The sequence below is a fragment of the Arvicanthis niloticus genome, chromosome 6 (assembly GCF_011762505.2).
Source record: "Arvicanthis niloticus isolate mArvNil1 chromosome 6, mArvNil1.pat.X, whole genome shotgun sequence".
Lineage (NCBI taxonomy): Eukaryota > Metazoa > Chordata > Mammalia > Rodentia > Muridae > Arvicanthis > Arvicanthis niloticus.
Window position 1 is genome coordinate 17706222 of NC_047663.1, and position 13069 is coordinate 17719290.

At 46.5% G+C, this 13069-nt stretch overlaps 1 protein-coding gene across 1 annotated transcript in view; it reads right to left on the minus strand.

Annotated features, from left to right (window-relative positions):
• The window catches only part of Itgb3 (integrin subunit beta 3), a 57089-nt gene extending 45158 nt beyond the window's left edge, over positions 1-11931 (minus strand). Inside the window, exon 1 of the mRNA XM_076935628.1 lies at positions 11773-11931. Coding sequence (XP_076791743.1) covers positions 11773-11848 — 76 coding nt within the window. The 5' untranslated portion in view covers positions 11849-11931. The remainder of the gene's footprint in view (positions 1-11772) is intronic.
• Between the last annotated feature and the right edge of the window lie 1138 nt (positions 11932-13069).

Genomic DNA, 13069 nt, shown 5'->3' on the forward strand with positions numbered 1-13069 from the left:
AGCCTAAATAGAACAAGCAATGTGCATTTAAAATCCCAATCTAGGAACGGTGGTTGAGAGAAGATGTTCCCTGGGAAAAACAGACAGGGCCAGCCAAGAAGTTTGCCTGGAAAGTGGAAATACGAGACTGCGGTTTGGCCTTTCAGCCTGGTTCACAGGACCAGAAACGAGATAAAGGGGGGAGAGAACAGAGGCAAAATGGAAACAAGTTGGAACCAGGGGAAGTCATAATACATCAGTGGGGCTGTGTCAAGGACATGTTGTCCAGGGACACAGCATGTCAGAATGTAGGGTCAGTACACCCTGATGAGGCCAAGGACCTTCAGGATGTAGTTGGGATGAGAATGAAGGACAGTCCACGCTAATGACCACTATGCAGATCTCTCTTGCTCCCTGCCAGAGAAAAATCCTGGCCCAGAGCCTCAGCCCTGCCCTCCACTTCCCACTTAGGTCCATGGGGTCACTGGGTGACCCAGGTGGTGCCTGATCTTCCATTGCAGGGTGGGTGCATCAGCGAACAGAATAGCTCCTGCTAACAGCCCTATGCATGCATGCATGGCTTATCAAGAATAAATTGCAAGAAATGTTTTTTTGTTTTTATTTTGCCCTTAATGGTAGCTCAGTACCCAAAGGAAACAAGATGGGGCGGGGCGGGGGGGGGTGAGGCTTGTGAGAACACAGACTTCTGTCCTCAGGAGCAAAAGGCTCCAAGGGTCATTGCTGGATCAGTAGAGTTCAGACCGCAATGTCTCATCAAATCCAAGACTGTGTTGCAGAAGTATCTACTTTCAAATTTTAAATCATTCCTTAAGTGCATCCAAGCCAATTGAATGTGAAATTTAACAATAAAAATTGTATATAATTTGCCTCCATTAAGAGTAAATATTAAAATACATTATTGGTTGAATACACATGAGGGGTGAGGGGAGAGACTGCTGTTTTAACCCCCAGTACCTGTGAATGTGACCTTATTTGGTCACATAGGTTTAAACAAGATGAGGTCATTAGTGTGCACACTAACCCAAGATGACCGATACTTTGTAAGAAGAAAAAACCCCACACGAAGACAGACGTGGACACCAAGTGGCATCAGAGACAGAGGCTGGAGTGAAAGAGCTAGAAGCAAGGAGTATCAAGGAGTACCAGGCACCACGAGAAGCTAACAGGAGGCAAAGATGGGTTCTACCCAGAATCTCAGAAACATGTTTCTGATGTCCTAAGTCACCAATTTATGGGCTTGGTCACAACAACCCAAAGAAATCAACTCTAAGCAGATCTGCATTTCCAGAGCCATATGTGACATTGTTTTGATGACAGTGTGTCCTTAGACACTTCCATGAACTGGAACAACAACAAAGCCATCCTGGAATGGAAACTTTGCCATGCTTCATCCACCCATGAGAAAGGTCAGAAAGTCTTTTAGCTTTACAACTTTCCGACAATATTTCTCAACGGTCCCAGCATTCATTCATTCATTCACTCACTCGCTCACTCGACAAGCATTCAGCGAGCACCTACTGCACTCAGCATTCTTCTACGTGGCACTGGAGACACTTGGATGAACTAGACAAGCCCCTGATCCGGGGATGCTCACGTTTTGGTCACGAAGGCAATAGAAAGAAAAAAAAAATCAGAAGAGGGAAAAAAAAAACAAAAACAGAGTCAGATGCTTCCAAACAAAGCAAGGAAAGCAGTTGTGAATAAACTAGTCTAGCAGTGTCAGCTACAGAAAAAGGTCCAGAAAGGTTCTTCTGGGAGGCTGACATTCTATAATGATGCTACAGAGTGGGAAGGGGAAGCATTCACCAAAGATCAAAGACCAAAGCTGGATGGACAGACCTCCTCCCACTGAAGAAATAGCAAGAAGACAGAGAGGAAAGAGGAGAGAAGCAGAGGAGAAACTGGAGAACTAGGAACCAGCACACGGATGGGAGCATGGTCTGCACCACACAGTAGGGCTGCTGAAGGAATCTGAGCAGAGGTGAGGGGGAGACGCTCAACCTGACCACCAAGCACAGGATCAAAGCCAGAAGGAAAACGGATCAATTTGGATATTGTTAAAAACAATCCAGGCAACAGCTGTCAACGGTTTAGATTGAAAGGGCAGCAGTGCTAACAGTGTTGTCAGACTCTACAACGCATTCTATTCCAAGGACTTGCTTTTGGATTAGGTGTGTGTGTGACTTGGGAAGGACTTGAGCCTATGCAAATACACCCATTTTAGAAAAGGTTCATATGTTTTGGCTACAGGGCATATCGCTTCGAGGTCCCCTCCAGCCACTAGGACCCTACCTTTATAAGTGAAGCTAGATCACGTCTGGTTATTGTCTCTAAAGAGATTAGTTAGGAAGTCATGAATGAAGATTATAAAATCTCATCCTATAAACATTGTGATCTAAAGCTAACACTCAGCCCTGGAGGGACAGAGTGGGTGTGGTAGAGAAAGCAGTTAGTCCAAGAGGTCTGAAGTCCTTGTCATTCTGCAGACCATATGATCTCAGTGGCACCCAACTCTCTGGGGCTCTCTTTAAAACCCAGTCACATGCCTACTCAAGATTTATAACTGCCCCGAAGTACTCAGCAGGCCACCCAGCCTTATCAGACAAGCTCTGAAAAGCCCAGACAGCTATTTTTATCCCCTCCCCACCGACTCAACCTCCCAAATATGGGCATAATATTTACTGCACGAGGACTAGGCAAGGTAACATATGTGAAAGAGCCAGACAGTAACTGTTCAGTCAATGGTCTGTTTTCTCCCCCATTATCCTCCCTCTGGTTGCTTCCTGCACCTCAAAGGCACCTCTCTTCTCCTCTCCCTCAAGGTCACACATAAGTGGGACCCTTTGTCTATGATGGAACATAAAGAGGAAGCCACCCTGGCAGGAGAGAGGAGCCCCCAGGACCAGACCTCACCAGAAACTAAACTAGTTTGTGATTCGGATGAGTCCCTCACTTCTCAGGAACTCACTTTCAGCTTTTCTGTACTCGATTAGAGAGTCTTAAAGGTACCACTGGTCAGGAAAACGTATAAACTTTCAGAACCAGAAGGTGACAACAAGGCCGCTAATACTCTCGAAGCCATAGATAGCATTCTTGGACATGAAGTCCTAGGTATACTCGTAGACATTTCTTCCTCATGGCCTAAAATTGGGGTCAAATGCTGCATTTTAGAATTCTGGAAGATTTTATTCACGGCAGCCCCACCCTACCAACTGACTCATTCAGTGTACAGAAGAGACATGTCTGTACCATGCTCTGTTTCATGCCCAGCTCAGTGGTGTCCTGGAGGTGACCTTGGCATCCAGCTTTGCAATTCTGGGGCATCCCTCCCCAGCTCTTCATGGTATGGTGCCAGGCAGTTGTGGTGTGAACAGTTCTGTCAACCAGTCTTGGTAAGAAGGCAAATTCATTTTACTGTTTACGGACGATTGTTTGGCAACATTTATTAAAATCAGAGATGAGAGTAGTAGTACACAGAATGCCAGCACCTTGGAGGTAGAGGCAGAGGGATCAGGAGTTCAAGGATAGCCTCATTAAGAAGTGAGTTCAAGACCAGACTACATTAAATGAGACCATGTCTCAAAACATAAAATAATAAAATCAGCCTCCTAAGTGCTGGGATTTAAGGTGGGTTACTAAGCCCAGCTGTTTTTAAAAATAGCAATCTTCAAGTAGAAGGCACACTGTTGAAAACTCTAGTCACCATGTTATACGTAGATCTCTTGGTTTTCCTTCTGTTCTGTAAAGGTCAAAGTTCAAGGTCAGCCTGGTCTTCAGAATGGGTTCCAGGACAGCCAGGATTATATACAGAGACCATATCTCAAAAAGTAGAACAAAATAAAATAATTAAATAAGCAGTTTAAGTTTCTCGCCAGGAATAAGTGGTAACTGTGAGCTAATTCGTGTGTTCTATAGCTTGATTTAGCCATTTCCCAATGTTTACATTTCAAATTATGTTGCACATCAGATACAGAATTTTTATTTGTGAATTAATGATAAATAATAGAAGAGAATGAAAAAAAAACACACTTTGACCAGCCCATCCACATGGCCTTTGGAATCACTCAGGGCAAAGTGTGCTCTGTTTTCAAGTGTAGAATTCCCAAGCTGTGAGAGAGACTCGGCACTCCCCAGCCTCTGGTGAGATGCTCAAATAGATGCTCACAAACGCTTGTAGAAAGGGATTCATCTGGGAGTGTTAACATCAGAGTTTGTAACGTTGTCCGGAGAGCTCACACAGCAGATTTTCTGCCTCTAAGAACTTCATCATCGAAGAGGGTTGACTACAGGGACTTATAAAGTGGCTACTGGGTGTGCTTTCTGCCAGCCTCCTGGAACTCTCTTCTAGTGCAACATTACAAGCCTGATTCTAACCTCAGTACTTCTCATTTCACAAAGAATCATTGCCTGGAGTTCCAAATCACTGAGAAGTTAAAGGAGAAACTTCTCCAGTAAGAGCTGAGAGGAAAAGAGAGAAACCAGAACCAAAAAAAAAAAAAAAAAAAAAAAAAAAAAAATCTCATCTGCCCTTTCACCCACTCCACAGCCTCTGAGATACCAAGATGAAGGCCTACAGATAAGGTGACTCGATCAGTCCTCCAGCAAATTGACATAAAAGTCTGCAAACTCTGATGTGAGTAAGTTCTTTTTTTTTTTTTAAGTTCTGATGTGACGTAAGTTCTTTTTTTTTTTAAAGATTTATTTATTTATTTAATGTATATAAGTACACTGTAGCTGTCTACAGACACACCAGAAGAGGGTATCAGATCCCATTACAGATGGTTGTGAGCCACCATGTGGTTGCTGGGATTTGAACTCAGGACCTCTGGAAGAGCAGTCTGTGCTCTTAACCCCAGAGCCATCTCTCCAGCCCCCGTGACGTAAGTTCTTAACCACAGGCTTGCTGATCTTTTCCTGAGAAATTTTTCTACAGAAAAGGAAGATGCATGCAGTACAAGTTAAAGTACAGGGAAAAAAGTGTATCAGCACACATGTGATAACTGTACTTATGGTGGGGGGGGGGGTCTGAGTAGAATACACCACCTTTCTGACTGTGAGCACTGTTAAAACTGTGACAAATTGGGACAAATCAGATTTTCTAATGGTGAGCATGTCTGTACCTCACTCTCACTGAACGGAAGGGATGGCAGTAGTCTTCTATAGAAATGTGATGTCTAAGGACTTGTTTTGCTTTGTTTGGTTTTGGGGGGTTTTGTTTTGTTCTGTTTTGTGTGATTTTGTTTTTCAGAGATGCTACCAAATACATGAGAAGCAGAATGGATCCAGGCATACTGACCAGCCCGTTGACCTCAAGAGTGACATGTGCTATTAGACCACAAAACATCTATTGCCGGGGCAGAAAGATCATAAGAGCCAGATGTTGGGTGGGACTGAAATAAAGCACTGGCATCTTGATATCGTGGGACAGCTCCACTCATACCATGGCACCTCTGGTTCCCGGCACAAGATCACGCCAGTCAAAGTTCCAGCAGGGATGAGGGATGGTTCACAAGTCCCTGCCCCTAACTTAGCCACTGTTGACAGCTGATGGCTTCTGGAGAATGGAAAGTCGGTTTTCTTATGTGGTCCCTGGTAGGTGGCCCCTGCTCCAGTGAATGGTCCCACATCCATAAGTACATAGACAGCACAAATGTGACAGTGAGTTATAGAAAAACAGAGAGAGAGAGAGAGAGAGAGAGAGAGAGAGAGAGAGAGAGAGAAAACTTGAGAAGGGGGAAGGAACAAGGGGAAAGTAATCATAATAAATAATACCAAAATATAAAAAAATAACTAATAGAAACATATTTGGAAATATCTGTTGCTTTTAGGACCAAGAATAATGAAAACAAAAAAGTAGGGATTGTTACAAATTCCTCAGTGCTTTCTTTTGTTTGTTTATTTTTGTTTTTCTTTTTGGAGCAAAGTTTCTCTGTGTAGCCCTGGCTGTCCTGGAACCTACTCTACAGACCAGGCTAGCCTCGAACTCACAGAGATGACCATGCCTCTGCTTCCCTAGCGCTGAGTCATGCTCCACCACCACCAGGTTCTCAATTCTTTATCTAGCAGTAAGAAGCTCTGATGGCTCCAATGTGCCCCTCCGACTGAACACTGCTGGAACCTCCGTGGTTTGGTGGAGGTAGCTGCACTGCTTCCAGGGTCATATCTCACTGAAGTAGGATGGAACGGCCCCAGTGAGCTCTTGGAATTCCTGACACAGTCAACAACTAGGATGAATGATATGTGCAATCCAAATGGGAGAAGCCAGGTTTTAAAGGCTCCGCACTGTGCTTTCTTCTCCATGACATTCTATATGAACAGATCTATGGGGACAGGAGACAGAGCAGTGATTGCCAAAGACCAGATATGGGAAGAGAAGATTCACAAAGAAGCTGGAGAGAACTACTTGGGGTACTGAAAATATTCTCTATCTTCGTTATGGCGGTGATAATTTATGGCATGCACACTGGTATGTGTGTGTGTGTCTATATGAGTTTGTGTGCAGCATGTACACCCAAGGATTAGAGTTACAGATAGTTGGGAACTGTCTCCTATAGGTGCTAAAACCTGAACCCAAGTCCTCTGAAAGAATATTAAATGCTCTTAAGCACTGAGCCATCTCTCTAGCCCAACACTCCTTTTAAAAGATGTATACTTTTTATTTTGTGTGGATTTTGACTGAGTGTATGTATGTATGCAGTGCCTAAGGAGATCGAAAGAAAATGTCATGTCCCTTGAAATTGAAGTTACAGGCAGTTGTGAAGCAACTATGTGGGTGCTGGGACCTGAACCCAGCTCCTCTATAAGATCAACAAGTGCTCTCAACTGCTAGCCAGGTTTCTAGCCCCCAGTCCTAGCCCCTTAAAAGAAGTGAAGGTTTCCTGGGGACACGGTGTGCCTGGAGAGGAGGGTGAGTGTTTATCATTATGCTACATAGTCTCAAGTTCTAATAAATGCTGGTAGTTTCCAAAAAAAGAAGCCTTGGACAGCATCATCCCCATCCTAGGTTCACATCCACTAGCAGCCTGAGTTGGCAGTAGGTACATGGCCCTTTCCACTGGGGGAGAAGGGAGAGGAGGAGATGTGAGACACAGCAGGCCACACTGTGGGCAGCACAGAGGCTAAGGACAAGCCAAGTGGTTTATTCCTGAAGCTACACACACACACACACACACACACACACACACACACACACACACCCCTTGCCCAGTTAATTATCTGTTTGCTGATTCATGACTTGTGGTTCCTGTGGGCATGCTTCCTGGCTCTTTCTGCCAACAAGGGCAGGATTCTTGCAGCTGGAGGAGATGATAAACAGAGAGCCAAGGGGGGTGGGGAGCCACAAAGGAAGAGTTTGCATCGGAGAGTTCTAGAAGTTCTAGAGTCACATTCAGATCCCCCTCCTCACTCCATTTCCTCCTTGTCCCATCAGATGCTCTTCCAAGGACACAAATGCCACTTCTCACCTTTGCCCTCGTGCTCACAAACTTGAGCAGTAGAACAGAAAAGATCGTTCTAGTGACTCCTCCAAAGGTAGGGAAAGGGGAGACACTTCAGAGGACCCCCTGTGTACTGTAATCTTCTGATCAGAGGATGGACATCAGTGCAAAGGTCCAAAGGGCTGGGGTTGGTTGTGGTTTAGTAGTGAAGCACATTTAGTGTGCACAAAACCCTGGGTTCCATTCTCAGTAAAACACAAACACATACATACACACACACATACACACTCACATACATACACTCACAAAGAGACACACTCATACACACTCACACAGAGAGATACACAGAGAGAGACATGCACACACTCACACACAGAGAGACACACATACACACAGATAGACATACTCCCACAGAGACACACATTCACACACACACATACTCTCACATACCCTCAAACACGCACAGACACACTCACACTCACTCAGACACAGACACACACAAATACACACAGAGACACTCTCACAAACACATACATTCACATACAGTATCTCTCTCTCACACTCACACACACACAGAGAGAGAGAGAGAGAGAGAGAGAGAGAGAGAGAGAGAGAGATCAGGTAGAACCCCAGGGACTGCAAATGTGTAAATATTAGATATTCACGTAAAGAGACATTACATCTAGGTGCCTTCTTATACCGTTCCCTACATAATTCTTTTGTTGCCTGTGTGCCAAGCACTGGGCACAGTGTTGAACAAAATAGACATTTTGCTCTCCCTATAGAGACTGAAGTCTTATGTGTGGGTTTTACCGCTCTCTCGATTCAAAATTGAGACTCGGGGAAAAAATGAATGTGTGGACATCTCTCCTCCCGGGCCTTCTCTGTAGATTCTTGCAGGTCCTGAGGGCTGAAATATGCCAAGATACCACAGAGGAACAGGCTGAATTGAGAGACTATGAGAGCTGAAGTCTCAGCTGGGAGCCTGGACCACACCGATGCATGAAGCAACAACAGCTCTGGTCTGCAGTCCACTGTAGACAGCTTAATGACAACAGGAATCACCATACATGGAACACAGGAATCACCATGCATGGAACACAGGAATCACCATGCATGGAACACAGGAATCACCATGCATGGAACACAGGAATCACCACGCATGGAACACAGGAATCACCACGCATGGAACACAGGAATCACCACGCATGGAACACAGGAATCACCACGCATGGAACACAGGAATCACCACGCATGGAACACAGGAATCACCACGCATGAAACACAGGAATCACCACGCATGGTACACAGGAATCACCACGCATGGAACACAGGAATCACCACACATGGAACACAGGAATCACCACGCATGGAACACAGGAATCACCACGCATGGAACACAGGAATCACCACGCATGGAACACAGGAATCACCACGCATGGAACACAGGAATCACCACGCATGGAACACAGGAATCACCACGCATGGAACACAGGAATCACCACACATGGTACACAGGAATCACTATGCATGGAACTCTTCATTTGAGCCTTTGTCACATTTAGTCTGCAAACGAGAGTGACTATTTTTCTCCATTTTACAAGTGAGGAAATCAGACTAAGATATTAGGTAATTTGACAAGATCACATGGTCAATCAGGAGCAAAGCAGAGGATCAAATCTACATCCCACCTGCTTAAATCCCAGCTGTCCGTTTTCCCCAGCAAAAAGCCTGTCCTCGTGTCTCCAGGCCCCGAGCATTCCTGAAGAGAGCTTTAGCTGGACAGTTGTCAGAATACAGACTCTAGAAGAGAACCAAGCACCTCATCCTGGCTGCCCCAGTCAGGTTAGAATACCCACTACAATACAAGGAAGCCTCGAAACAAAGTATTTAGATGAAGCTAAAAAGATTATCTTTGTAGACAGAAACTGAACGTCAGTGTCTCCTCAGAATCTCCTACTCCGACAGCCCTTCTGTGGCACCTCACTCCCACCCTGGTCTGTGTCCCTTCAACACTGTGTGTCCCCAAAATCACCTCACCACCTCCTTCCCCAGGGACCTAGTGATGTTTGCAACTCTGCCACCAACACTGAGATGGCCTGTGAGTACAACAGACACTTCTTTTACAGGATGCTCCTGAATCCTCTGTTCCTCAACAGGACAGAGAGAGTCCGAGGCTAGATTACCACAAGCCATCACCTCTCTAGATTATCCCAGTCCCAGCAAATCTATGAACAGGAATCCTAAAGGCATCATTGCTTGTTTGATGTACATACGCATGTTCACATGCGTCTTCATGCACAATTGTCCCTGAGTGGAGACCAAAAGACAGCCTTCATTCCTCAGAAATATCACTTTTTTTTTTTTTTTTTTTTTTTTGGCAGGATCTCTTTCTAGCCTGAGCTTCCCAAGTAGGCCAGGCTAGCTCACTAGTGAGTCCACAACACCAGGCTTTTTAAATAAGTTCTGGGGACAGGATGCAGGTCCTCATACTTGTCCAGCCTCCTCATCTCCCCCATCACCACTAAGGGATCTTTAAACCCAGGCTTAGGTATACCAGGGCAGTGTGATCCTATATGGAGCATTGCAAACCAATGAGGGGTTCGGGAGAGGTGGGAAGAGAGTGTTGCCTATGCACTGTTAACTCATTACCTCTCAAACTACAGATGATGGTGATAATGATGATGACACTCAGAAGTTAATTTGAAAGTTATAGATACAAATAAACCACAAAGTGTTTTAAATATAATCTCAAAATAGCTGGGACTAACTGGAAGTTGCCTAACACAAAAATACTAGCTACCTCTTGTACAGTGTATCTGTTATCTGTGAATACACTTTCTCGCTGTACTTAGGCATGCCCTGTCATTATGTGCCAATTAAAAAAATGGAAAGTAGACATTTTTAAAAGGTTTCAAGTTCATGAAAGTTAGCCTAAGCTGGGCAGTGGTGGTGCATGTCTTTAATCCCAGCAATTGGGAGGCAGAGGCAGGTGGATTTCTGAGTTGGAGGCCAGCCTGGTCTACAGAGTGAGTTCCAGGACAGCCAGGGCTATACAGAGAAACCCTGTCTCGAAAAAGAAAGAAAGAAAGAAAGAAAGAAAGAAAGAAGAAAGAAAGAGGAAGGAAGGAAGGAAGGAAGGAAGGAAGGAAGAAAGAAAGAAAGAAAGAAAGAAAGAAAGAAAGAAAGAAAGAAAGAAAGAAAGGTCCCCTATCTGTTAGAAACATCAGCTTTCCTGGTCGATTTCCCTGTTCCCCAACCACAGCTACCAGCAGCTGACAGAGACTGTGATATCTCCAGGGTAGAATGCTGGAGATCCTGGTTGCTGCTCTGTGGTCACAAAGCTTGTTCAATTAGGCTAAAGACCACAGTTTTCATCTTTTGCTTGGAAGCTTCTGCAACAAAGGACAGCTGTCAGTTCTCCACTGAAACCCCTTTCCCTGTCCCATGTCTATGTTCATCTGTGCCGTGGTAAAAGGATCTTGAAGGCAGCCACCAAAATATCTTTGGATTACTTAACCTCAAAGTAAACTCAACAAAGTTTACCTTTAACAAATAGTCCATCTGGGTCTGGAGACGTAGCTCAATTAATAAAGCGCTTGCCTGCCATGAGAAGGCCCTGGGTTCAACTCCCTGCAGCATATAAACCCTGAGAAGCGGTACATATCTATAATCCTAGCACTCAGTAGTAGAGGCACAGGGGAGTCTGAAGTTCAAGGTCACCCTTGACTACACAGAGTGTGAAGTATCCTGAAATATATGAGACTGTATTACACACGTGTGTACACACACACACACAATCTGCAGGGTTTAACTTGCTCCACCTCCAGCTCCCCTAGGGCTCTGCGGACTGGATGATTCCCCTTCCCCGAAGCATTAGTGGGCTTGAAAGCCTGCCTATCCAGGCAGCTGATGCTGTGGGCTGCACGAAGGAGAGACAAAGCCAGCCCCAAGGACCTCTGTGCTGACTCCCAGCACAGAGTCAGGGAGTGCTGGGTGAGAAGTCGATCCCAGAAGGGGCAGAGCCCGAATCCTGCTCTTCCTTGATGAGTGGTGTGGCCAGAAGAACAAACTCGAGGGATGTAGACATGCCGCACTCAAGAGAAAGGGGCAACCCAGAATGTACACACACACCCAAGCAGGTGAGTCGCATCCTTCTGCCAGCACTGGGGCGGCCCAGCGGAGCCCCATCTTGTCTTTGCTACCAGGGCCAGGCCAGGATCTCCTCCACCAGAGAAGCGCCCTCGAGGCCACGGGAGGAAGGATCCGCCCCCCGCCCCTCAGCCTCTCAGCTCCAGCTCCCACTGTCCCACCGCAGTTTGCGCACCCCACTCACCTCCGATGACAACGCCCGCCAGCGCCCCCAGCGCCAGCAGAGCGGCCCAGGGCTGTCCCGGCCACCGTGCTCGCATCCTGTCCGCTGCCCTTCACGCCGGGCGCACGCCACGGCGAGCCTGGTGCCCACGGCTGCTTTTCCTGCCGCGGGAGGGGAGGGAAAAGGAGGGGAGGGGACTGGGTGGGTGGGACACAGCGGGGCGGGCCGAGCGCTCGCCCTCCCTCCCTCCCTCCGGGGCCCGCCTGGACCCTGCCTGAGGCTGAGTGTGATTGGGAAACTGCGCGCCTCTCTTCCCCAGCCCTCCACCCACAAGGACCCGCCCGCGTTCCCTAGAGAAGACCGCGCCCTCGGGGGTCCTGTGTGCATCTGGGTCCCAGGTGTCTGCGCCTGGGTGCTTGGTTTAAAAAAAAAAATAGTAGCCTTGGGCCACTTCCTGGACTCTGCTAGTCCCACCTCCGCAGAGACATCAACACTGCTATTTCACTCCGCCGGGCTCAATTTGCTTTTCCTCCAGTTTTCATTCTTTGCCTCGGTCACTCAATGAGTTAACAGGCAGCTGTCAAATGCTTTCCATGCAGCCGCTTGACAGTACCACACCTGCAGCTTGTGTTCGGAAAGATGGATCTGGGCAGAGCCTCTACAAAGACAGAGTCTACAAATGCTTGCTTGCACTTAGCAGGTGTCTGAGAACATTTCAGAGCAGTCACTGTATTGCCTCCAAACTCAAATTCACTAGCTTTGTGGTATTTTTCTCAGAGACTGCTTGCCTGCTGTTCCTATCCCTACACTAATTTCCTTGGGTCTCCCCTAGATGGGAAACCTCTAGAAATGCAAAAGGTACAAGACGCTGGAGCTGAGGGGGTCATAGGAAGCGTCCGGGCCTGCGCATCCTGAAGAACCGTAGTGCTGTAAAAAATTAAAACTAGAGCTAGTGATGCGACACGCAGTTGGAAGAGCACTTGCCTAGCATCCACTGGGCTCCATCCCCAGCGCTACAGAAAACAGGGTGCGATGAAGTAATTCCAGCGCTAAGGAGGCAGGACGACCAGAAGTTCCAGGTCGTTCTTACATACATAGGGAGTTCAAAACTAGCCTGAGCTACAGCAGCCCCTGAAGGAAGGGTGTGGAAAGAAGAGAGACCTGACAAGTGGCCGTGATCCGTCACCCAGCCTAAGCCCAGGAGATTCTTGTCACTCCTAAATGTTCTGTGCCTTTCCATCTGACTGACCTTCCTTCCTCTTTCCATTTGGAAAATTCCACTTACTTTTCAAAACACCTCAAATGTCATCTCTTCCAT